General features: G+C 45.8%; 1 protein-coding gene across 2 annotated transcripts; it reads left to right on the top strand.

Moving 5' to 3' along the window:
* Positions 1-6,754: 6,754 nt before the first annotated feature.
* SLC66A3 (solute carrier family 66 member 3) lies at positions 6,755-17,792 on the top strand (the record flags this gene model as incomplete). 2 transcript variants are annotated; one of them, XM_079720883.1, is made up of 7 exons in its annotated part: positions 6,755-6,897; positions 9,636-9,718; positions 9,794-9,863; positions 12,310-12,367; positions 15,100-15,220; positions 15,956-15,997; positions 17,701-17,792. In XM_079720883.1, 7 exons carry the CDS (start codon positions 6,755-6,757, stop codon positions 17,790-17,792), a joined length of 609 nt encoding a protein of 202 aa, XP_079577009.1. The 2 variants fall into 2 exon arrangements, with proteins under 2 accessions (XP_079577009.1, XP_079577010.1); XM_079720884.1 differs by lacking the exon at positions 15,956-15,997.
* Positions 17,793-22,565: the final 4,773 nt, after the last annotated feature.

The following is a 22,565-nucleotide window of genomic DNA, read 5'->3' as shown; positions in this document are numbered from 1 at the left end:
ATAAAACCGGGGGTGGGGGGAATGGCCATGACCAATGGCCCCTGAGTTGACGGCTTCCCTATTGAAGAGCCACGGTGAGAACGGAGTCAGCCAGTGCTTGACGCCAAGGTCCCTGGGAGGGTATTTCCAGGCCTACTTCAGTCAGGGAGCTGCCCTGCGCCAGTCAGCTGTGGCCCTGGGAATGGGGTCAGGTTCATGTGACAGGCTGTGTCCATGTAACCGTGTAGAGGGGAAGAGGCAGCGTTTCTTTCAGATGAGGACACTTATTATGGGCTGCAGAGATATCCCAGTGGGTGTGCACTGAAGAACCACCCCCCCAACCTTAGCACTCCCCACCTTCCTGAGGATACAGAGAAGCCCTGAAGATCAGCCATCATGCTAGTGTGATGTCCCAGCTGGGACATGGCGGCTGGGACCCGCACACCTTCCTACGGGGCCCACACCTGACTCCACCTTGGGCCACTCTCCCCCACTGCTTCAGGAGCAAAGCCAGTGCCCACAAATCCCCAAAACGTTTTGCTAGTTTGCACGTGGTAGGGAATTACCATATTTTGAGCACCAACTGTGTATCTCTCAAAAACCTTATGAGGTGGGTATGGTTACCCCCATTTTAAAATGAAGAAACTGAGGCCAAGAAGAGTCAAGGGCTTACCCAAGATCATACAGCCTGTAAGGGCCATGCTGGGAGGACAGTAGAGGTTTACGTGACACCCAAGTCCTACACCCCACATCCCGGGTTTCAGAGACATCCCTCAGGCAGCCAGCACTCCCAGAACAGCAGGGGTGGGCTGGGCCCCAGGCTGAAGCAGCTCTCCTACGGCTGGTCCTGGGGCAACAAGATAAACAGAGTCCAAGACAGCGGGGAGGGAGAAGAAGGAGCTACAGCCTTGTGGCAGGACTGGAAACTCCCAGCCGGGACCACCTCGAAATGGGAACAGCCTCCTTGCTTCAACAGGTAAGTGGAACAACTTAACGAAAGTCAAACACCTGGCACACAGCAGGCACTCAGCAGATTCTAGGCACATCTATAGCTGTCACTGCAGCTGTTGATAAGCCTCTGATGCTTGTAAGAAAGCACTTTGCTTCAAAATAAACAAATGGGACCTAATCAAACTTATAAGCTTTGGAACGGCAAAGGAAACCATAAACAAAACGACAAGACAGCCTGCTGATTGGGAGAAAATATTTGCAAACAATGCAACTGACAAGGGCTTAATTCCCAAAATGTACAAACAGCTCTTACAACTCAATATCAAAACAACAAACAGCCCAATCAAAAAAATGGACAGAAGACCTAAATAGACATTTCTCCAAAGTAGACATACAGATGGCCAAAAAGCACATGAAAAGATGCTCAACATTGCTAATTATTAGAGAAATGCAAACCAAAACTACAATGAGGTATCACTTCCCACCGGTCAGAATGGTCATCATCAAAAAGTCTACAAATAATAAATGCTGGAGAGGGTGTGGAGAAAAGGGAACCTTCTTACACTGTTGGTAGGAATGTAAATTGGTGCAGACACTGTAGAAAACAGTATGGCGGTTCCTTAAAAAAACCTAAAAATAGAGTTGCCATATGATCCAGCAGCCCTATTCCTGGGCATATATCTGGAAAAGATGAAAACTCTAATTCGAAAAGATAAATGCACCCCAGTGTTCATAGCAGCACTATTTATAACAGCCAACACATAGAAGGAACCTAAGTGTCTGTCGGCAGATGAATGGATAAAGGAGATGTTGCATGCATATATATATATATATATATATATATATATATGATGGAATACTACTCGGCCATAAAAAAGAATGAAATAATGTCATTTGCAGCAACATGGATGGACCTAGACATGATCATACTAAGTGAATAAAGTCAGAGAAAGACAAATAGTATATGATATCACTTATAGGTGGAATCTAAAAAATAGTACAAATGAACTTATTTACAAAACAGAGACAGACTCACAGACATAGAAAATAAGCTTATGGTTCCCAAAGGGGAAGGGTGGGCGAAGGTTCTGGAAGCTGTTCCTGAGAGACTCTTCCTCGTACCTGCTCCCCGTCCTTCCAGTGATTCCGCACTCCACTTAGTGCCTCGAAATCATGATTAGCTGCCTAAGGAGGAAGATTCTGTAGCCTGTAGTCGAACCCTCATTGACACACTCTTCTCGGCAGAGACCCCTTCTGGACCCCTCAGAGTTCCAGAACATTCTGTTATCTCCCGGGACTCTGGGTGGCTCATGGGACTCATTTTGAATTTGCCACAGAGAGTGAGCTCCCAGGCACGCAAATCTGTGACTCGAAGAACAGTGATGTTGACTCTTTCGTTCCCAAAGGCTGTGGTGAGAGCGGGGTGGGCTGCTCTCAAGGTTACTTGATTTTTATAAGATGGTGCAACAGAATCTTCCATGCAGCCAACTGTAAGGAAGCCGCTTCTGCCCTGAGTCACTTGGCTGTCTTTGAAGATGAGCTGCACTTTAAATGGATGTCAGGCCTGCAAACTGGTTCATCTGTACCATTTTTCTAGGTTCCACATATATGCGTTAATATACGATATTTGTTTTTCTCTTTCTGACTTACTTCACTCTTTATGACAGTCTCTAGATCCATCCACGTCTCTACAAATGACCCAATTTCGTTCCTTTTTATGGCTGAGTAATACAGAGACACAGATGTAGAGAACAAACGTATAGACACCAAGGGGGGAAAGTGGGGGGAGCTGGTGGAGGGATGAACTGGGAGATTGGGATTGACACGTAGACACTAACATGTATAAAATGGATAACTAATAAGAACCTGTGGTATAAAAAAATAAATAAAATAAAATTCGAAAAATAAATGGATGTCAGGGAGTGGCATTTTGAAGTCACTGGGTCCATTACACACGTAGCAGAAGTTTGGCCAAGTAATCAATGTTCAGGACGGAGTCCTACAGGGAAGGCAGTCACCTTCCTCAGTGCTCCAGCCTGTGCTTCTCCGCTCAGTGTGCATTTTATATATGTATAAATGCATGTGGGTATGTACAGAGTGCATGTGAACATATATATATATATATATGTCTATTATGGACTGAATTGTGTTCCCCCAAAACTCACATGTTGAAGCCTTAACCCACAATGTGATAAAATTTGGAGACAAGGTCTTTAAAGAGGTAATTAAGGTTAAGTGAGGCCATAAGTGTGGAGCCCTAATCCAATAGGACTGGTGTCCTTATAAGAAGAGAGACACCAGGGCTGTACACACAGAGGAAAGGCCACGTGAGGCCACAGCGAGAAGACAGCCATCTACAAGCCGAGGAGACAGGTCTCATCAGAAACCAATCCTGCTGGCACCTTGATCTTGGACTTCCAGCCTCCAGAACTGTGAGAAAATAAATCCCTGTTGTTTAACTCACCCAGTCTGTGGTATTTTGTTAAGGCAGCCCAAGCAGACAAATATAATACACACACACACACACACACACACACGAGTGTCCTGAGAGGGCAAAAGCAATGTCATCTCAAGAGCAATAAGCACATCCAGTCCCAGTGAGACAGGCTGGGACCTGGGACCCTTTACTGGAGAGCTTGCGCCTGGACTTGAGCATCTCCTTGAGCAACAAAATACCAAGACACTTTAAGGGACCAAAAATAACTGCACGCTTGTGCAGTTGGGACAGAGTATGAACAATAAGATACAAAAAGGCCAAAATTCAACTGCCGCTTCTGAGGTGCTGGGGGCAAAAGCAGGGTTTCACGCATGACCCCTGCACACAGCACCGCCAAGGGGGTGGGCACACCACCTACGCCACCCTTCTGGTTCGACCCACCAATCTGCTGGGACCCATGTGCCAGTAAAGCCTCGCCTGAATTTCTCATCTGGCTTCTTATTGATTTCTATTGCTTCAAGAGTCCCAGAACCCAGATCAGTAACAGCAGGACTAGATCTAGTCCCAGAACTCAGGCTCTCTCAACTTTCTGGAGCTCAGAATCCGCACATTGAGAGTCACAGCACTTCATGCACATCCTCTCTTTTGTTTTTAAACTTTTTAATATGGAACATATTAAACCTATGCAGAAGTAGAGAGTCTAGTATAATAATCCCCCATATATACCCATCACCAGCTTCAAAAATTATCAGCTCATGGCTCTTCTCGTTTTATCTACATCCCCACCCTACCACCCAAAACCCCGATATTTTGAAGCAAGTTCCAGACATATTATTTCATCTGTAAATATTTCAAGATCTCTGGAAGACGAGGACTAGACCCACCGACACACACACTCTTTGTTTTCCTCTGAAAGATTTCTTTCTATGCATCCCATTCTCCCTTAGACATGGAGAAAGAACTCAATACCTTCTGGGTTTTTCCAGCGGGTGGGGATGATGGCCAAGTGCGGGCTGGAGAATCAGGGACGGAAGGTGGGCCAGACAGAGGGAAAGCCTCAAATGCCCTGCTGAGGTTCACAGCACAAAACCAGCAATCATGGTGTCCACTGAAAGAAAAACACACACGGTAAAAGTTGTGAGTTAAGTCTTTTTTCTTTCTTGGTTTTTGAAATGATTTTATTTTTTTAAATAGAACTTTATTGGAGTATAATTCCTTCACAATACTGTGTTAGTTTCTGTTGTACAACAAAGTGAATCAGCCATATGCATACATATATCCCCATATCCCCTCCCTCTTGCGTCTCCCTCCCACCCTCCCTGTCCCACCCCTCTAGGTGGTCACAAAGCACCGAGCTGATCTCCCTGTGCTATGTGGCTGATTCCCACTAGCTAGCTATTTTACGTTTGGTAGTGTACATATGTCCATGCCACTCTCTCACTTCGTCCCAGCTTACCCTTCCCCCTCCCCATGTCCTCAAGTCCATTCTCTATGTCTAGGTCTTTATTCCTGCCCTGCCACTAGGTTCATCTCAATATCAAAAAAACAAACAACCCAATCCAAAAATAGGCAGAAGACCTAAACAGACATTTCACCAAAGATAACATACAGATGGCCAAGAGGCACGTGAAAAGATGCTCAACATCACTAATCATTAGAGAAATGCAAATCAAAGCTACAATGAGGTATCACCTCACACCAGTCAGAATGGCCATTGTCGAAAAATCTAGAAACAATAAGTGCTGGAGAGGGTGTAGTGAAAAGGGAACCCTCCTGCACTGTTGGTGGGAATGCAAAATGATACCACTATGGAGAACAGTATGGAGGGTCCTTAAAAAACTAAAAATAGAATTACCATATGACACAGCAGTCCCACTACTGGGCATATATTCTGAGAAAACCATAATTCAAAAAGAGACGTGAGTTAAGTTTTATTTGGGGACCTTATTGAGGACCATAGCCTGGGAGACAACTTCTCAGATAGCTCTAAGGAACTGCTCAGAAGAGATAAGGAAGAGCCAGGATATATATGAACTTTTTTGCTGGGCAAAACATGTAGTCAAGCGTCAAAAGATTACTGCTAAGCACAAAGAACAGACATCTCAAGTTGATGATTTTAGGGCTTTTCTCTGTACAGGAAGATGCACGAATCTGGGGTCATTAGACGTTTTTCCTTAAATATGCATCTTAACTAGCTAAAAGGTCAGTAAATCCAACGCACAGAATGCTTCCTGGTTTTCTCCACCCTGAATTCCCCTCAGGGCACACTGGTGGTGGGCAAGTGCCGTGGCTAACAGGCTTGATCCTATAGAACTGGAACAGCAGGCAGCATTTTTTTCTTTCCAGTGGTTTCTGGCATTGCATTTTTGTGACTCTTCTGTTTCGTTGTAACCTTGACTCAGTACCTATCCCATTTTGAGCCTGAAAATGTACCCCCAGCCCCTCAGTCTAAGTTACCTTCTTTTGTCAATAGAAATCTATTTTTACCTCCTTAAGAAAAAATTTCACTCTCAAGCGCAAGTCTCTGGAGGGGAGTGTTCAGGGTTAAGGACCAAGCCCTCAGGAAGGAAGCCTCCTGCCCTTGGGGAGGACACGTCCCCAACTCTCGGCTGGAGGAAAGCGCGGCCCCGCAAGGACTGTTTCTCCGTATGTAAATCCAGGAGGACGCACAGAAACTAAACTAAGTTGGGTCGTTTTAAGTTTTTACCTCTGAAATGCTTAGTGAGAAAAACAAAGGAAAAGACTTTTCAGGAGTGAAAAATCCCAACAAAATGGCCCATGCCCCCCGTGAGGGGTGCCCCTTTGCCCTCCTGCGGTTCACTTTCTGCCCACCCAGCCCGTGGGAAAGCGGGAGACGTCGCCCGCAGGCTCAAAACTGCACGAGCTGGTTTAACACGGAAAAGTGAATCAGCAGCGGTCAGATCACGCAGAGGCCAGCGTTGACCTGCCTCTCGGGCAAGAGGCGGACCCCGGGGCGGAGGGAGAGGGCCTGGGGAGGGGTCGGGGCGAGGTGGGGGGACGGACGACTGGGAGGGAAGAGGAGCGGACCCCGACCGTCTGGACCCGAGAGGACCGGCTCCAGGCGGAGCGCTCCCGGGGATGGGCCGGGCTAGCGGGGAGGGGCGGAGCGACAGCAGGGACGGGGCGGACCTGGGGAGGCTTCGGGACGAGACCGGCGCCGCGTGGACAAAGGGGCGGGAGAGGAGGCCCTGGGCGGGGCTCGGGGCGGAGATCGGGGCGGAGGGGCGGACCCCGACTGGGCGGCCCGGAGAGGGGACAAGGGAAAGCGGAAGGACCGGGCGAGCCCGGCGGCCGAGTGCTGAGCGGCTCCCCTTCGCGCGGCGGCCGGATCCGCTGAGTCTCGGAGGTCCCAGCCTCGCCGGCGCCATGGAGACGCGGCTGCTGTGGTTCTGCAACTGGAGCGTGCTGGGCGTGTGCGCGACGCTCAAGCTGCCACAGATCTTCGCCGTGCTGGGGGCGCGCAGCGCGCGGGGCATCAGCCTCCCGAGCCTACTTCTGGAGCTGGCTGGGTAAGGCCGGGGCGATCTGGAGCCGACGGGAGCCCGGGAGACCGGGAGACCCTCGACTCTAATACAGTAGGGGCGGGGGAAGCGGAGCCGAAAGCGCGGGCCTCTCACTTCCCCTCCGAATTTGCTCCTTCCCCCAGCCTTGCGCGGTAACGAAAGACGGTGCACGCCCATTTTACAGATGAGAAAACCGACACTCAAGGAAATCATCACTCCGCCCATTAGTGACAAAACTAACCATCCAGCTTTGAGCAAGGCCGCTTGCACGTCGAGGCTCTCTCATCTGCATCCTCCCTAAAGCCACCCCCCACCACCCCCTCCTCCGTTCTCGGGTCTCGGTTTCCTCGCCTGTAAAATGAGGGGTTGGACCCTCTGGCTTTTAAAAGTTACACCTTTGAGGCTTCCCTGGTGGCGCGGTGGTTGAGAGTCCGCCTGCCGATGCAGGGGACGCGGGTTCGTGCCCCGGTCCGGGAAGATCCCACATGCCGCGGAGCAGCTGGGCCCGTGAGCCATGGCCGCTGAGCCTGCGCGTCCGGAGCCTGTGCTCCGCAACGGGAGAGGCCGCAACAGTGAGAGGCCCGCGTACCGCAAAAAAAAAAAAAAAAAAAAAAAAAAAGTTACACCATTGGGTGTGGGGGCGTGGGGTGTCAGAACGTAGAGCGTTTTGGAGGGAGAGGGGCACTTGAGCCGGGCTTGGGCTGTAACTGGCGCTGGAAACGCGGGAGCCGAGACGGCTCCAAGAGCCGGGTTTCCTATCAAACTCGGGAATGGGTGCCCTGATCCAGTATTTCACAACCTGAACGTGACGGACGTTAACTAGACTTACTGTGGTGATCATTTCACAATATGTACAAATATTGAATCCTTATGTTGTACACCTGAAACGAATATAATCTTGTATGTCAAATATACCTCATTTAAAGAAAATATTTAAAAGTACTCTTCTAAATAAGTAAAGTAATGATAAAAATAAAGACCTGGACGGTGAAAAGCAGAGTTGTAAGACTTGGTGAGGCAGACGTGAAGCCAGCGGTCTGGCTCCTTGCCCTGAAAGGCCGGACCCCCTCCTCTCTGCTCCTCGCCAGCCCGGGGACCCCAGTCACCCTCCGGCGGCTCTGAGGGCCGGTCCTCGGCGGAAGCACTCCTCGGAGGGGCAGTGGACCCCGGTTTCCGGCCCAGAAGGAAGGCAGGGGGGACAGAGGGAGAAACAGGGGACCTGCAGGGCCAAGGGGTGAGGGGCCACCCTTGGGCCTGCGGGGCCCCACCCGGGACACCCCCATATGAGGGGCCAACCGCAGGATGTGCTTGAGCCACAGGCCCCTTGGGGAAGCACATCCTGCCTCAGAGCCACCCCAGTTCTCTGAGGAAAACAGATAATTACTGGGAGGAGAAGTTCCCCATTCGGGGCAGGGGAGGCCCTGACCTGCACCCCAGGAGGGGAGCCACCTTGGCGTGCTTAGGCAGGAGAGGAGGTAGCCACGTAGAGAAAGGGGCCCTCCAGGCAGGGGTCTTGTGATCAGAAGCCTGGAGGCTGGACTGGAAGCAGTGAGGCCAGAGAAAGAGGCAGAAGACATGACCTTAGGTAACATGTTTAAAGCATCCGTGTGTGCAGATACAGAGCATGTTGTCCCCATTTCACAGATGGGGACGCTGAGGCCCCAGAGGTTAGTAACAGCCGGGGATTGTGAGCCCAGCACCCTAGCCCTGGAGTCTGCACTCCACTTAGGGCTCCACACTCAGCAGATGATGCCTGCCGGACCAGGCCTGGCAGCCTCGGGAGGGTGGCTCAGCAGGCGGTGGAGGGGCAAGCGCTGGCTGGGGTCACCCTGAGTGCCACCTGGGTGAGGGCGTGGGGCTTTGTTAACACCACGTCCTGGCTTGGAAGGTGTGAGCCATTAAGTCCATGGGGTCTGTGGAGGTTCTGACTCACCCTGGGGGAGCAGGGGGCCTGAGGGGTCCTCACAGCCTGGGTGCGGGGTTGGAGACAGACCCTGAGGGGACAGTGAGGGCATTTGGATTCTGAGGGAGTTGGCTGGCCAGGGTGTGAGCTGGGAAGGCAGGAAGCTGGGGCCTCTTCTGAGAGGAGTGGGACTCTGGGGTCTGTGTCTCCCACCCCTCCACGCCGAAGCCTCTCCAGAGCTCGAATTTTCTTGAGGAACTGAAGAGTTGTCCCATCTGTCCCCACCGCCAGCCTGGGCAGCACTCTGGGAGGCCACCAGACTCATCTAGGGATGTCCTTCGTCTTCAAAACATGGCCTCCCCAGCTCGCTGCTGGGCCCTACGTGCTCAGTCACTTAGAAGCCCTGCCCAGGAACCCCACCCAGGGATGGCTCTCAGCCCCCCTCAGATATCTTTCTCGACCAGTGTGGCTTCTTGGGTGTGACCTTCTGAGGGACCTGCCTGGGGCCTCGGAAGAGCCCAGCCTTAGAGACAGGCAGGCGCGGGTCCAGAAAGCCCCGTCTCTTCTCATCCCGGTCAGTGGTTCTGTAAAATTCATAAAGTTTGTCTGTAACTGACCACCCAAGGGACTTGACAGACACCAGCGCCCCGCTTCGGAAATCGGGGAGATGATTAAAAACGGACATTTCATCCTTCTTATTCTGTACCTCCCTCCTTGACATTTGCAGACTCCGCCACCAGTTCTAGGGTTTTGCAAATGAACCTGTGCTCCTGGGTGGCGGCCAGGCCTCCCGGCTGTGGGTCAGGTTGGTCCGAGCCTGACGCACCCTCCCTCTCCCCAGGTTCCTGGTCTTTCTCCGGTACCAGTGTTACTACGAGTACCCGCTGCTGACCTACCTGGAGTACCCCATCCTCATCGCACAAGGTAACCGACCCCCCTGCGCCCAGCCTCGGCCCTCGGGGCCCCTCCTCCCTCTCACTCAGAGCCTTTCTTTTCCAGATCTCATCCTCCTGCTGTGTGTCTTCCATTTGAAGGGGGATGTGAAACGGGCAGCACCATACATCGTCCTGTATCCTTTCAGCATCTGAGAATCCGAGATGGAACTGGGGGTGTTCCTTGCTATAGGATGTTGTTAAGCAGGGGCCTTTACCAGATATTCTTTTGGTTAAACTGAAAAAAAAAAATCCCCAATGCAGGATTCCATATGAGCAAATATCTCCACAGCCTAGAGATAGATGCTCTAGAACAGTCCCTGCCCAGGGGCCACCCTTCTGAGACCAGGGAGCCCTATGGTGCCCTGACCCACCAGGCAGGCTTAGTACCTCACTGCTGAGCTGCAGAAGCACTCCTGCTAAGAGCGACATTGTCCAAATGTATTCTTTAGGGGAAGGGAGAGATTTCTTCCTTCCGCCAAAATGTCCCCGTGTAATAACGAGCATGTCTGGCGTGTAACACGCTGCCACTAACACACCTGGTCAGCTTGGCTTCTTACTGCCTGTTGGTGGGTCTGGGCTCCTGATGGCTGGTTCAAAGTGAAAGTCAAGACATTAGGAAGGTCTCCGTGGACTCTGGTCAGTCACACAGACCTCTCCCTGCTCACATCACTCAGCATCTTCTGTGAACGAGGGCCAGCTTCCGTCTTCACTCTCCTTGTACAAACTCTTTTATTCTCTTGTTGAACTTCACTCTCCTTCAAAGGCCAAGAAAGCCTTTTAAATGGCAGGCAGTTAATCCTGCCACATCTGTGAAATGATCTGAGCTGTTATGCCTTCAGGGGGGAGGAAAGAGGGAGGGGACGGCCAGGCCCCGTCTGCGCTGAGCATGTGAGGAGGTGGGCGTGGAGTGGTGGGAACTCCCGGTGCCACTGCCATCGGGGTGGCCTTGGGCACTGGCCTCTAAGCTGCAGTTGCCCCATCTGTGAAGAGGGATCATAATGCCTACCTTTTAGGGTTGTTTCCAGAACGAAAATACCAGGAGCACAGGACAAGCTGAGGAGGCGGCAGGGTCGTGGTGGCTCTCGTGCTAAAAGCCTGTCTGCAGAGGGAAGCTGGGTGCGGACTGAGTCCTGACCCTCTGCTGTTCAATGGAGTTGTAAGCCCCCTGACTCAGTTTCCCTCTGCAAAAAAGAGGGATCGTGTGGCTCTACTGCCCCTCAACACTTCGAGGTCAGCCCCAGCTGGTTAAAGGTTTTTGAAAACAGAGTACTTTGAAGAAATGAAAAGCATTGTGTGATTTAAATAAAATGCAACAGCTTATCTTTGTGCAAATGGTGAGGCTGTAGATTAGAAACCTTGGGTACTGATGGCAGCTCTGTAGTATCAGCAGGAGGTTTTATGACCTCTTTCTGCCCGTTGTGACGTACAGAGAGCCGATAAGCAGGGCAGCCATATTAACAATGCACTTTTTTTAAGGTAATAGTATGTCCCAGATATTACACAGGACATACTTATGCTAAAAAAGTGTTTGTTGTTGATCTGAAATTCAAATTTAACTTGGTGTCCTGTATTTTTATTTGCTCAGTCGGGCCACCCTACAGACGAGTCATCTCTAGGATCTCAGTTTCTGCTACTACTGCTGAAGTTTTGTAAAATGTATAGTTGGAATGAATGGAATGAGGCGCAATGGTACAAAATTGGGCAACCCTAGTTTAAGACTTGAATTAGAGAGTGTTCAAAAAGCAAGATTCCATTCACCTAGACTAGTATCTAGTTCTGCTGACTTTGAGCTCAGGGCATTGTCTATTTCAATCTCTTCATTTAAATAATGTTATTAATTATAATCACAGCTGCCTGTTGGGTCCCTACGATGTGCCACAAAGCCATGAGGAGGTAGATAGGGCAAGGAATGTTAAGTCCATTTTGCAGATAAGCAAACCAAGGCCCAGAGAAGGAAAATGACTTGCCCAAGCTCACAGCAGAGGCTCCTGGCCGTCCCCTCCCTGGCCTGGCCACCACCTCCCTGTGTTTGCTTCTGCTTCTCTAGCTGGGCTCCCTTCCTGCAGCATCAATGAGCTTGATGAAAAGCTGGTATCACTCCTCCCGTCTTCTAGCACTGCTCACCCCAGCCGTGTCCTTTTTACACTGGAGTTAGTGGGAAAGAGGAAATCCGTAAACAGCTTCACGTGACACCAGTTTTGCAGAAGACACCTGCTTTATCGTTTGAACCTAAGTGCTTCACTGTTGACATTACGTTGGAGAGGTCTGCATGGTCAGGAGTTAACCCGGCAGTTAAAATCATCAGGGACGTTCCCAGCCCTAGGATCGGTCCGAGAACACAGGGTTCTTTGTAACTTTCTTCCAGAATCTGCTTCTGTGCTTTTGAACTCCTAGAAGGTGTTCACTTGGATCATTTTTGTCTTTTCCGAATCTGACGAGGTCTAGCAGAGCTGTTCCCAGTTCCACACTTAGCTTAGGTGTGTAACCTCTCTGGTCTCGGTTTGTTTCCACACGCACGGGGTTGGGAGGGGAGGGGAGCTGCCGGCCAAGCCGCTGCTGTGTCCCTTAGCACATGGTAAGCTGTGTGTCTGCTTGGTTCATCCTCACCCTGCAGAAGTGGATCATAGATCTGGCCATGGTGAGTAAATCGCCCCTGGAGAAGAAAGTGTGTTCACAGCAGTCTGTCGACCTCTTCTCTCCACGCCACCTGCCCTGCAAAAAACTTTATAGATCAAATGTTCAACCTGCTCATTTTTCAGCTGTACCAAAGGATAGTGGGATGAAAGCCCAGTGCTATCCAAATATTAAAAACATTATTCTCACTTAAATGTATGGCACAATTTTTTTACTTCCCTTTTTTTGGGGCCCTAGAGAACCGAATTGGGATCGGGTAGGTAGTAGTAGAATGAAGAACTGTGAGCATAAATTAAAGAGTTTCAGGTTATTATCAGGTAAATAATTACATATGGGCCACGTACTCATTGTTTTTCTAACTTCTCCTCCACACTTTTTTTTCTTCCTTGGAAAAGGGTAAGCCCTATACTCTTTTTCCTTCCTTGGTTAAGGGCCAAAAATCCCCTGCTGTGAAAATAGGATTCTGGCAGTGGGTCAGGAAGCATTTGACCAAATGATGGCTGACGTGAACTTTCCCACCCAATGGGAAAAGAAGGAGCAGAATGAATCGGTGGTCACTGCCTGCCACACCCAGACCTGTGAACTTCCACCCATTCTCCCTCCAACATCTAGCTGGAAAGTGGACTTGGCTCTCAACCTCATGACATATGGAAAGCAGATTAGTAGGGTTACCACACTGACAGTGAATAATTTTTTAGTATAATTATGTCCCAAATATTACATGGGACAAACTTGTGCTAAAAAATTATTTGTCATTGATTTGAAATTCAAATTTAACTGGGTGTCCTGTACATTTGCTAAATCTGGCCGCCCTACAAATAGGTCATCTCTAGGCTCTTCGGAGCTGCCACTGTGGTCACGTGGGTGCAGGTCTGGTTGTTTGGGGGATGATGTTCCTTCACCCCCAGGAACATCATCCCGGGAATATGCTGCTATAGGCTCGTCAGGAATCAGGTTCAAAGGCCGAAGGCTTCGGGTTTTTCTGTTTCTTCTCTTCCCTTCTCAGCGACTGCTCTATTCTGACCACACGGTGGTGCTCTAATAGTTCATAAACTGTAGTTTCCTTTTTCCCTTGTCAAGCAGGGACTGTCCACAACACGTTTCCTGGGTGCCAACTCGACAGCAGCTACTGGGGCCTCGGGACAGGGTGGCTGGTTTGAGGGTCCTGGAGCCCCAGAGAGGAGAAAGAGCTTGGGTTTCAGAGCTCCCGCGGGGCAGCAAACCCTAGGATCCTGTAGGGGAGGGAAGCTGTTTGAATTCATGAAAAACCCAGGTTATAGAAGGTTTACAGTTCTATGGCTTTCAAGAGCGAGTCCCAATTCAGACCGACAGATGGTTTCCACGGAAGTCCTACACTGTGCTTTTGTGGTTAGATAAATTGATAAATCACCTCCTCTTAGTTCATTCACAAAGATATGATTAAAGTACTTAAAAATGACCGGCGTGGGCCTCCCTGATGGCGCAGTGGTTGAGAGTCCGCCAGCCGATGCAGGGGACACGGGTTCGTGTCCCGGTCCGGGAAGATCCCACATGCCGCGGAGCGGCTGGGCCCGTGAGCCATGGCCGCTGAGCCTTCGCGTCCGGAGCCTGTGCTCCGCAGCGGGAGAGGCCACAACAGTGAGCGGCCCGCGTACCGCAAAAAAAAAAAAAAAAGACCGGCGCAACAGCCTGACCACCCTTCCACCTTTCCCGTCCTGTTCTCTACTAGACTCTGTGTTATGGGAAAACCTAATAATCTGCAGTTGGATGTGTATCATAAGATTGTGCAGGCCTTGGTTATGCCCCCGAACAAGACCACTTCATGATTCTAAAGATGGGGAACCAGTTGACGGGGTGTTTCAGCTGATGTAAAGCCTGGTGAACGGCAGCCTGGGCCCGGCTTAGGGTGGAGGGCGCTATACTCTTATTACCTTGCTGGGGAGCAGAGGGCAGGAGCCTCACCACGTGGCTCATCAGAACAGCCAGAAACTCAGAGCCAATGTGCTCCAGCTTGCTGCTTTTTTTTTTTTTTTTTTTTTTTTTTTTGTGGTACGCGGGCCTCTCACTGTTGCGGCCTCTTCCGTTGCGGAGCACAGGCTCCGGACGCGCAGTCTCAGCGGCCATGGCTCACGGGCCCAGCTGCTCCGCGGCATGTGGGATCTTCCCGGACCGGGGCACGAACCCGTGTTCCCTGCATCGGCAGGCAGACTCTCAACCACTGCGCCACCAGGGAAGGGAAGCCCTCCAGCTTGCTGCTCCAGCTTGCTGCTCCAGCTTGCTGCTTTGAGTGTATGCGTCTGTCAGTGCAAAGCAGCATGGTTCCCCCCAGGCTCTACAAACACCATAATATCTATACATCTATTTGTTATCGGCAGGTGGGGACAGATGAGCCTTTGTAGCCATTGCAGAGTCTTTCTTACTCTCAGCTTCCACCTACCTGCTGCCCATCCGTTACTCACTAAGCAGGGGAATTGGTGGGTTACACATAAATGTCCCACTGCTGCGTCCGTTCTTTATCACGAAACTTGGATTTTGTCCTTGTACAAGTTGGTTATTACTTGACATGAAAATTTGGCTTCAAAAGCGATTTCAGGGAATTCCCTGGTGGTCCAGTGGTTAGGACTCAGCACTTTCCCGCAAGCCACACGATGCAGCCAGAAAAAAAGAGAATGCTTTAAGTATCTGGTGCTCTTTCAGTATCTAGTTTCTGGTGAAAGTAAGGAACTCCTAACTTTCTCCTGTTTTATCTTCAAACAGAATTTATGTACTTTCATCAGTGCAGCCAGTAAGTTTGCACAGCTCCAGTACCTGTGGGAAAGCAGGGACTCGGGAGCCCTGAGTGCGCTCACGTGGAGCCTTGCTTCATACACCTGTGCGGGTAAGAACAAGCCTCTAATTGGTGGGGTGTCCTTTGTCAGTGTGGGGTGTCTACCCAGAGGAGAGCGTTATGTCATAGACCCTTGAGCTTAAATCCTTTGCAAGTAACTATTCAGATAGACCCTCCTACTGTATCCATATTTACAAGGCTGATTTAATGCACACCACTCTCCATTTTCTGCAAGTTGCTAAAAAAAAGTGAAAGCACTTTTCTCCAAAAATCTGGCCTAATATTAACAGTCCTCTCTTGTTGTTTGAAAAGTATCATGAGTTCGGTTATATTGAATCCACTAGCTTGCTTTAAAAATGTGAATGTTTATGATGTAACAGATTAAAGAGATGAGAATCATACACTGGCTTTTGCGAATGAATATAATTTGCAGCAGTGGAATGTTTCTGGAGCTATAGTGTTTGGGCTCAACTTTAGAATTTCCACTGTTCATTTGGATTCTTGCAGGAACTACCTAAAATGAATATATGCTGTATTTAGGTAGGAACATTTAAAAAATTCAGAGCTATTACATTAATTAGATTTACTAGTTTTAGATATTTGAATTATACTTCTTCATGTTTCGTCTGTATCTTAAAGGACCATTTTCTCCATCCAGGGTTCTCTTCTACCCAAATCTTTCAAGACCAGTTAGCATATATTCCTGCATTTAAAATGGAAAGATATTAGCTAAATACCAGAATGTCTGAGAAGTTGATATTTATTGCTGAAATTTTGCTTTTACAGCAAGAGTAATGACAACTTTAATGACCACCAGTGATCTTACAAGTAAGCAAAATATTTTTCTGCCCACTTCCTTTTTGAATTTTATGCCGTCTGTGCCTCCTTCATTTGTAAATTGTCTTAGGGTTTAACAGAGCCAGTTAGCCCCACTGGAGGCCAGCGACAATAGATTCCTGGTCCTCATCAGTCACCATGTATAGTATTAAGCAGCTACTTGCTGTACCTGGGATAGAATATGCACAAGATAGTAGATTCTATCTTTGTGAAGCTTCCACACCAGCAGTGGAAATGAACAGTGAAGTAATCACACAATTAACTATTGAAAAATATTGTGAAACATTTTTTGAAAGAGTAGGACAGGATGAGCACCTAACATGGGAACCTGACCTAGTTGGAGGGAGCTGGGGAGATTAATCTGAAGAAGAGAGAGATCGGGAGGAGGGAAGAGACTGCTACAAGGAGCAGCATGTGCGGAGGTCATGAGCAAAGAGGATGGAGGGAGCACCAGTAGGGCTGGCGTGAGAGCATGGGGGCGAGTCTAACGAGAGGGAAGGAGGTGGTAGTGGCCAGATGGTCCAGAGCCTCAGAGAATTGCCCACAAGCAGCAGGAAAGGCAGTGACGTAATCATTCGACTCCACGTCCTTGTTCTGTTATTTTTAAAGGAATACTGTGGTGGTGGAGGAAATAAAATATACCTGGGTTAACCTAAAGAGACTTTCATTAATTCCTTAGGTTGAGTTTTCAACTCCCAAATTAAGCATATAAATTTTTGGAAAATGATTAAAACAGGTGGTGTCACCCATTCTATGAAGACTAGAAATATGTCCCTGGTGTGTAGACCTTTTAAATAAGCTAATCATTGTCTGAGAAATATCGCTACGGAACAGCAGGGTGCATTTGCTAGTCCCTTCCCGGAGGCTTTTATCTTTGGTTCAAATACTTTCCATCAGCTCTGAGAGAAGGAGTTAAAGTGTTCTGGTCAAAACATAAACTTGGGTCAAGTGGGGAAGGGAAAAGAGAGACCTGAGTCTTCCCTACAGGACTTCAAGAATTCTCTGATTGGAAAGGAGAGGCAAACCATAATTAAACAACAAAACAAACCTCATGTTAATTGTGATTTGTTCTGTATCTAAGGTGACAGCCATTCCTGAAAGCGATCAATAGATCTGAAAATAATTGTTTAAAAAGTTTAGCTATCTTAAAAGTGTTTTACAACCCCAAAGATACATTAAATCTCATAAACCTTATTTATCAGGAGAGTGTTTGTCAAGTCACTAAGGTTATTTTTCTCTTTTTAACAAAGAGCCACATTTTCATGGTTACCTCAATATAAAACATGCTTTGACGTTTGGGCTAGTTTTTCACAATTACCTTAACTGAGTGTGGTGTACCACCTTTGCTTAATTAACATGGAATGTTCTGAGACACCATCACCCTCAAGACTTAAAAAATGAGTAACGGGGTTTTAAAAAGTTGTAATATTTACCAACCAGAGTCAGATTCCTCCAAATTAAGCATTTAGGATGAAATTATTCATGAAATCAGGCCAAGTGACCAAAGGTAGTCATGATAGGAAAATCATTTTTCCAGAAATATTTGGACCCAAAGTTGTTCAAAAGTCCACATGATCCGTAGTTCTGTTTCATCTGGGGGGCGGGAGGTGGGCTTCTCCTTAGAGAAGGTGATTTTGTTTTATGTGAAAACAGTATTTTTTTAACACATACTTCTTCTTTTTGACTGATTTCAGTTCTTATACGTTTTGTGATCATGCTGGCCTTAAATACATGGGTAGCAGCTACAATACTTCACTACCGGAAGACCGATGTGAAGTCTGAATGACGGATATATTATCCCCACACAGAGAGTGGATTTTGAATAACTGAACCAGAGGAAAAAAAAGCTCATTGCTAAACCAGGTCTTTTACAAATTTAGCCAACGATGCCAAAGGTACTTTAGACTTGGAAGAGCCCGCTTAAACGGTTGTTTAAAAACATCGATTTTTAAAATCCCTGTCCCCACTTCATTAGGTTAAGGTAGGGCTCAGACGTCTGCAGTTCTGAGAAGGCTGGTGATTGACGGAAGCCTCCCAAGAAGCCCATTTTGAGGAGACAGCGTTGACCCTTATTCTGAAAGTCATGATTAAGTTCCCTCCAAAGAGCTAACTACATCTACTTCTCAGCTTTCACAATCTTTTAAAAAATAAATCCTCTCCACAACACAGACAAACCTGAAGGGAGTGGGATTTTGCTCAAGTGGAACTGTACTAAATTACCGGAGTTCACTTTCTGGGACTAATGTTTAATTGTAATGTAGACCTAACAGGATGGCCTTATTGTATCATATTACCGTATAATACCTCCTTAGGTTAAAGCAAGGATATGAAGGCAAGCAAAAATTTAACTGGCTTGAATTCATATACCAAAGTAATCCTTTAACTTCATACTGTGCCTTCAAGTAATTCGTAACAAAAGGTACCTGCAGTCTCTCCTCATGAAGAGGCAATCCCAATATACTTTCTGATTCAAGCACAATGCTGCCGTGTTTAAAAGGATCACACCTACACAATACCATTACTGGAATTTGGTACAAAATACAGCTGACTTCGACCAGGTTTTGCCTATTGGAAGTATATGCAGTGCAGGGTATTGCTGGGGTCTACCAATCCATTCTTATGGATTTTATTCTCATTATAGTATCATACTCTGAACATGATGTTAAGATTACTGTACACTGTGTTTTCCTGTAAAAGCTTATCAACTCTAACATTTTAAGAACTCTTTCCCCTAATAATTGAATGGCATCATTCTATTATATGCAGTAAGTAAATGATGCTTACTAGAAAATGTTTGTTTCCTATGTAAAATAAACTTAATTTTGAACTCTTCTGAGTCTTAAAACTCAATTGTTTAAATGTGATTAGTTTTAGGTTATGTAAAGTGCAGTTTTAAAAAAATATAAACTGTGGTTAATCCTTTTAGAACTACTGCTTGGGACCAGCAGGAAGAGAAACATGGCATCTAAAAGTAAATAATAAATCACTCTGTAGTTTTAAAAATCAGAGTCTTTTCTCATATGCAACTATAATCTGACCATTAGTATAAATTATGTGATTTTTAGCCCAACATATTTAGATATAATTTATCAATGCTTAAAGCAACTCCTTAAAGAAGACATACTATCCTAGGTGAAGAGTTCTCCATTTCTCCCCTTTGGGAGGGAAAGGAACAAACATTAGAGCTACCTGATATTCTATACACATCATCATACTTAATCCCGCAACAATCCTCTAAGTGAACAATCTCCATTTTACAGATGAAAACACTGAAGCCCAGACTGAATAACCTGTGCCAGATCAGATGGTTAGCAAGTATCCTAGAAAAGACCCCCAAAAAAGTGCTTTCTAGAAAACCACCTGTCAGCGCAGTATTCCTAACAGAACAGGTTCCCTGCCTCTTTTCCTTATCCTTGACACTCAAATGAGATTCTCAAGTTTGCATGCCCCTTAAAATACTGACATTAAATCAGACACAAACGCCTAGTTGAAATTCGATTTTGTATTCTCCATAGATTAAATGATAGGGCTGAAGATTCCCAAGTCGGTAACCTTAGTTGAGACTTCTTTGCTATACCCATCTTTCAGGGTAGGTAATTTTGGGGGGTAAATTTTAGAAGGTTGCAGCATTCCAGGACTATTTCACAGGAAAAGTATGAAAATGCTTATGTCTTAATTTCTTTTATTTAATTTTTTAATATAAAAAGCAGGCATAAAATACAATTACATTACTACAAAGATGCAACAAAATTAAAAAATATCAGGGGGGTATGATTTTTGTTCAAGGGGACAGCTGATCAAATATTCATGATTATCTAAACCATGCAGTTCATAACTTATTACAATTCCAAACAAAACTACTATGGGGAAGGGAATCAAGGCGAGGCCCCCCAAGCATAATATTCAGCACTGTCACACAGTGCTTATCTTCAAAGTGCTTTACAAACCAGCTATGGTATCTTCACAATATAGGGAAACTGACATCTTATCCCAGGGGAGGAGCGGTGAGTCAGTAGCAGTGTCAACAGAGACCGAGAAACTCAGAAGTGACTTGCTTTCATCGGATTTTTAAAACATGTTAAAGTATGTTTCAATAAGGTAATATAGTGTCCAAGTTTCTCTATTTTACCACCCAAATCCTGTAAGAATAGATTAACAGCAGCAGCATAACTTCTTAAATTGTGGTTTGGCAACCTAGGGTATTTCTTCTTGAGGATCTGCACATAAACTGGGATCAAGGAGCTCCTTCAGAGCCAGAATGGTGTAACTCTAGCATAGGTTAGTTTTAAAAACACTAACCTTTATTTTAGATTTATTGGTATACTTATCCTTTAGTTAGCTCCAGAGAATTTTAAACTTTCAGACATATTTTTTAAATGCTGCTTCTAGACAGCATGTTTTTAATGAATACTTTCCAAAACTGCACTGTAATCCTCAACAGTAATCCTGGCATCAGTGTTCCTTCTACTTTGTCTCACTATTCCCACAAAAGTAAAAAAATCCAACTAAGAAAATCCCAGTATTCACTACTTCTTAGTACTCAAAAGGAGGTATTTATGGCTCTAGGAGAAATCAAGGTGTGACGAAATAAGCAACTTTTGGTCTTAAATTTATCTTGGAAGTTTTGGAGCCTCAAGACAAAGAGAAGCTGGCACAAAATCAGGCTGTTAAACCAAGTCAATGTCATATATTTAATGAGTGTTGGGAAGAGAGCATTTGGATGGGTGTATGCACTCATGTATGTACATGAAACCAGCAACAGGGTATAAAGCAAATTCTTACCCAAGGTCAGAATTTTTTATTAAGCACATTTCCATTAGTTGAACAAACAACCTTATAAATCCTTATGTCAAACCATATAATGTGAAGAATCTTCATGGAGAGATTTTTTTCGCCCCTTAGGATATCTTTTTCCCCCCCAAAAAACTTCACATTAATTTTCCTCATATAGTTGCATCACACCATGATTCTCCATATTCTTTAATATATACAGCATTCAAAATTTAAACTTTTGCCATTTTTACTCAAATATTTCAATTACTCATGTGTAAACTTCAAATTATTTCACCTTAATAAAGTTTATTAAAAATATATATATATATATACTCTCCAATTCAGAATAATATGATAGAGCCTCCCATAGTGTAACAAAATCTTTATATAAAATATTAATTCAGTCTCCTTTTAACAAGTCTAATGAATGGAAATATTTATTCTATATAAATTTTATATATTTTTCATTTTTTAATCTTACTTAAAAAAAAAAAAAAAAAGAAAGAGCTGTGCCCCCAAACCAGAACATACCTGCAAGGGAAATGGCATGCATATCTAGTTTTAGCACAGACAGCATGAAAGAGTGCAGCCTGGATAATGTAATAACAAGATTCAGTTTCAAAACATCAGTAGCCAAAGGCCACTCTTCAATTTCCACAATAGTATCTATAATTGGGGATCTAACTCTTTAAACACCCTACACTGATCCCAGAAGGAATCAAGGAAAAATGTCTACTTCCTTCATAGAAATATTAGATGATGTATTTCAATATCACACCAAACTCTGCGTATGTGTATGTATATAAAGAAAGACTGATAAAAGACTACATAATTTTTTTGTTTGTTTTGTTTTTTGGGCTTTATTTTGCGGTACACGGGCCTCTCACTGCTGTGGCCTCTCACGTTGCGAAGCACAGGCTCCGGACGCGCAGGCTCAGCGGCCATGGCTCACAGACCCAGCCGCTCCGCGGCACGTGAGATCTTCCCGGACCGGGGCATGAACCCACGTCCCCTGCATCGGCAGGCGGACTCTCAAACACTGCGCCACCAGGGAAGCCCTACATAATTTTTTTAAACTTGATTCTTACTGATGTACACTGTAGCAGTATAAAACATACACTTTTCTGGGATAATGAGAAATAAAGCAGGAATAGTCCTGCATAAACTGTTAACTTTAACAGCATTTAAAAAAATAAAAATCAAGTTAAGTGCCTTTGAGGCAACTTCTTCCCAGTCACCAGTTTTCTTAACCCAATACTGAAATATTGCCATACACAGTTGTGTGTTTAAGGGATCACATTTAAATATTTAAAATATCTCTACAGTATGTCTTAGATTTCTTTGTATTTGAGATAATTTTTGAATCTTGAGTGTGAAAATGTAAAAATAGTCACAAATATCTTTATCAGAAATAAAAACATACCTAGGGTAGCCAGGAAATTAAAAGAAAACATTTCATAGTCACACACTAATACTGAGGTCTGTAAAAAGGGTTGGATGAATAATAGATATACATAAAAGATATATTAGTTCCAATACTATCCATTACTGTTTCTATCACCAATACTTAAAAAAAAAATTCTCTTATACAATCAAAATAGGCTGACATTGATAACTATTATGTGTAAAAATAGTGCACTATTTTTCTTCTGCAAAGCAAATTTGCATCCTAAGAGCTGGTAAACACTTGTTCTTTTTTTTTTTTTTTTTTTTTAAATACAGAAAAGGGTGGAGATTTTGAAAAAAATTAAATTAAGGCATTCAAAATGGGTAAAGTTGCCTATTA

Source organism: Hyperoodon ampullatus, assembly GCF_949752795.1.
Source record: "Hyperoodon ampullatus genome assembly, chromosome: 15".
NCBI classification, from domain to species: Eukaryota; Metazoa; Chordata; class Mammalia; order Artiodactyla; family Ziphiidae; genus Hyperoodon; species Hyperoodon ampullatus.
This window is presented reverse-complemented; position numbering and strand designations above follow the sequence as displayed.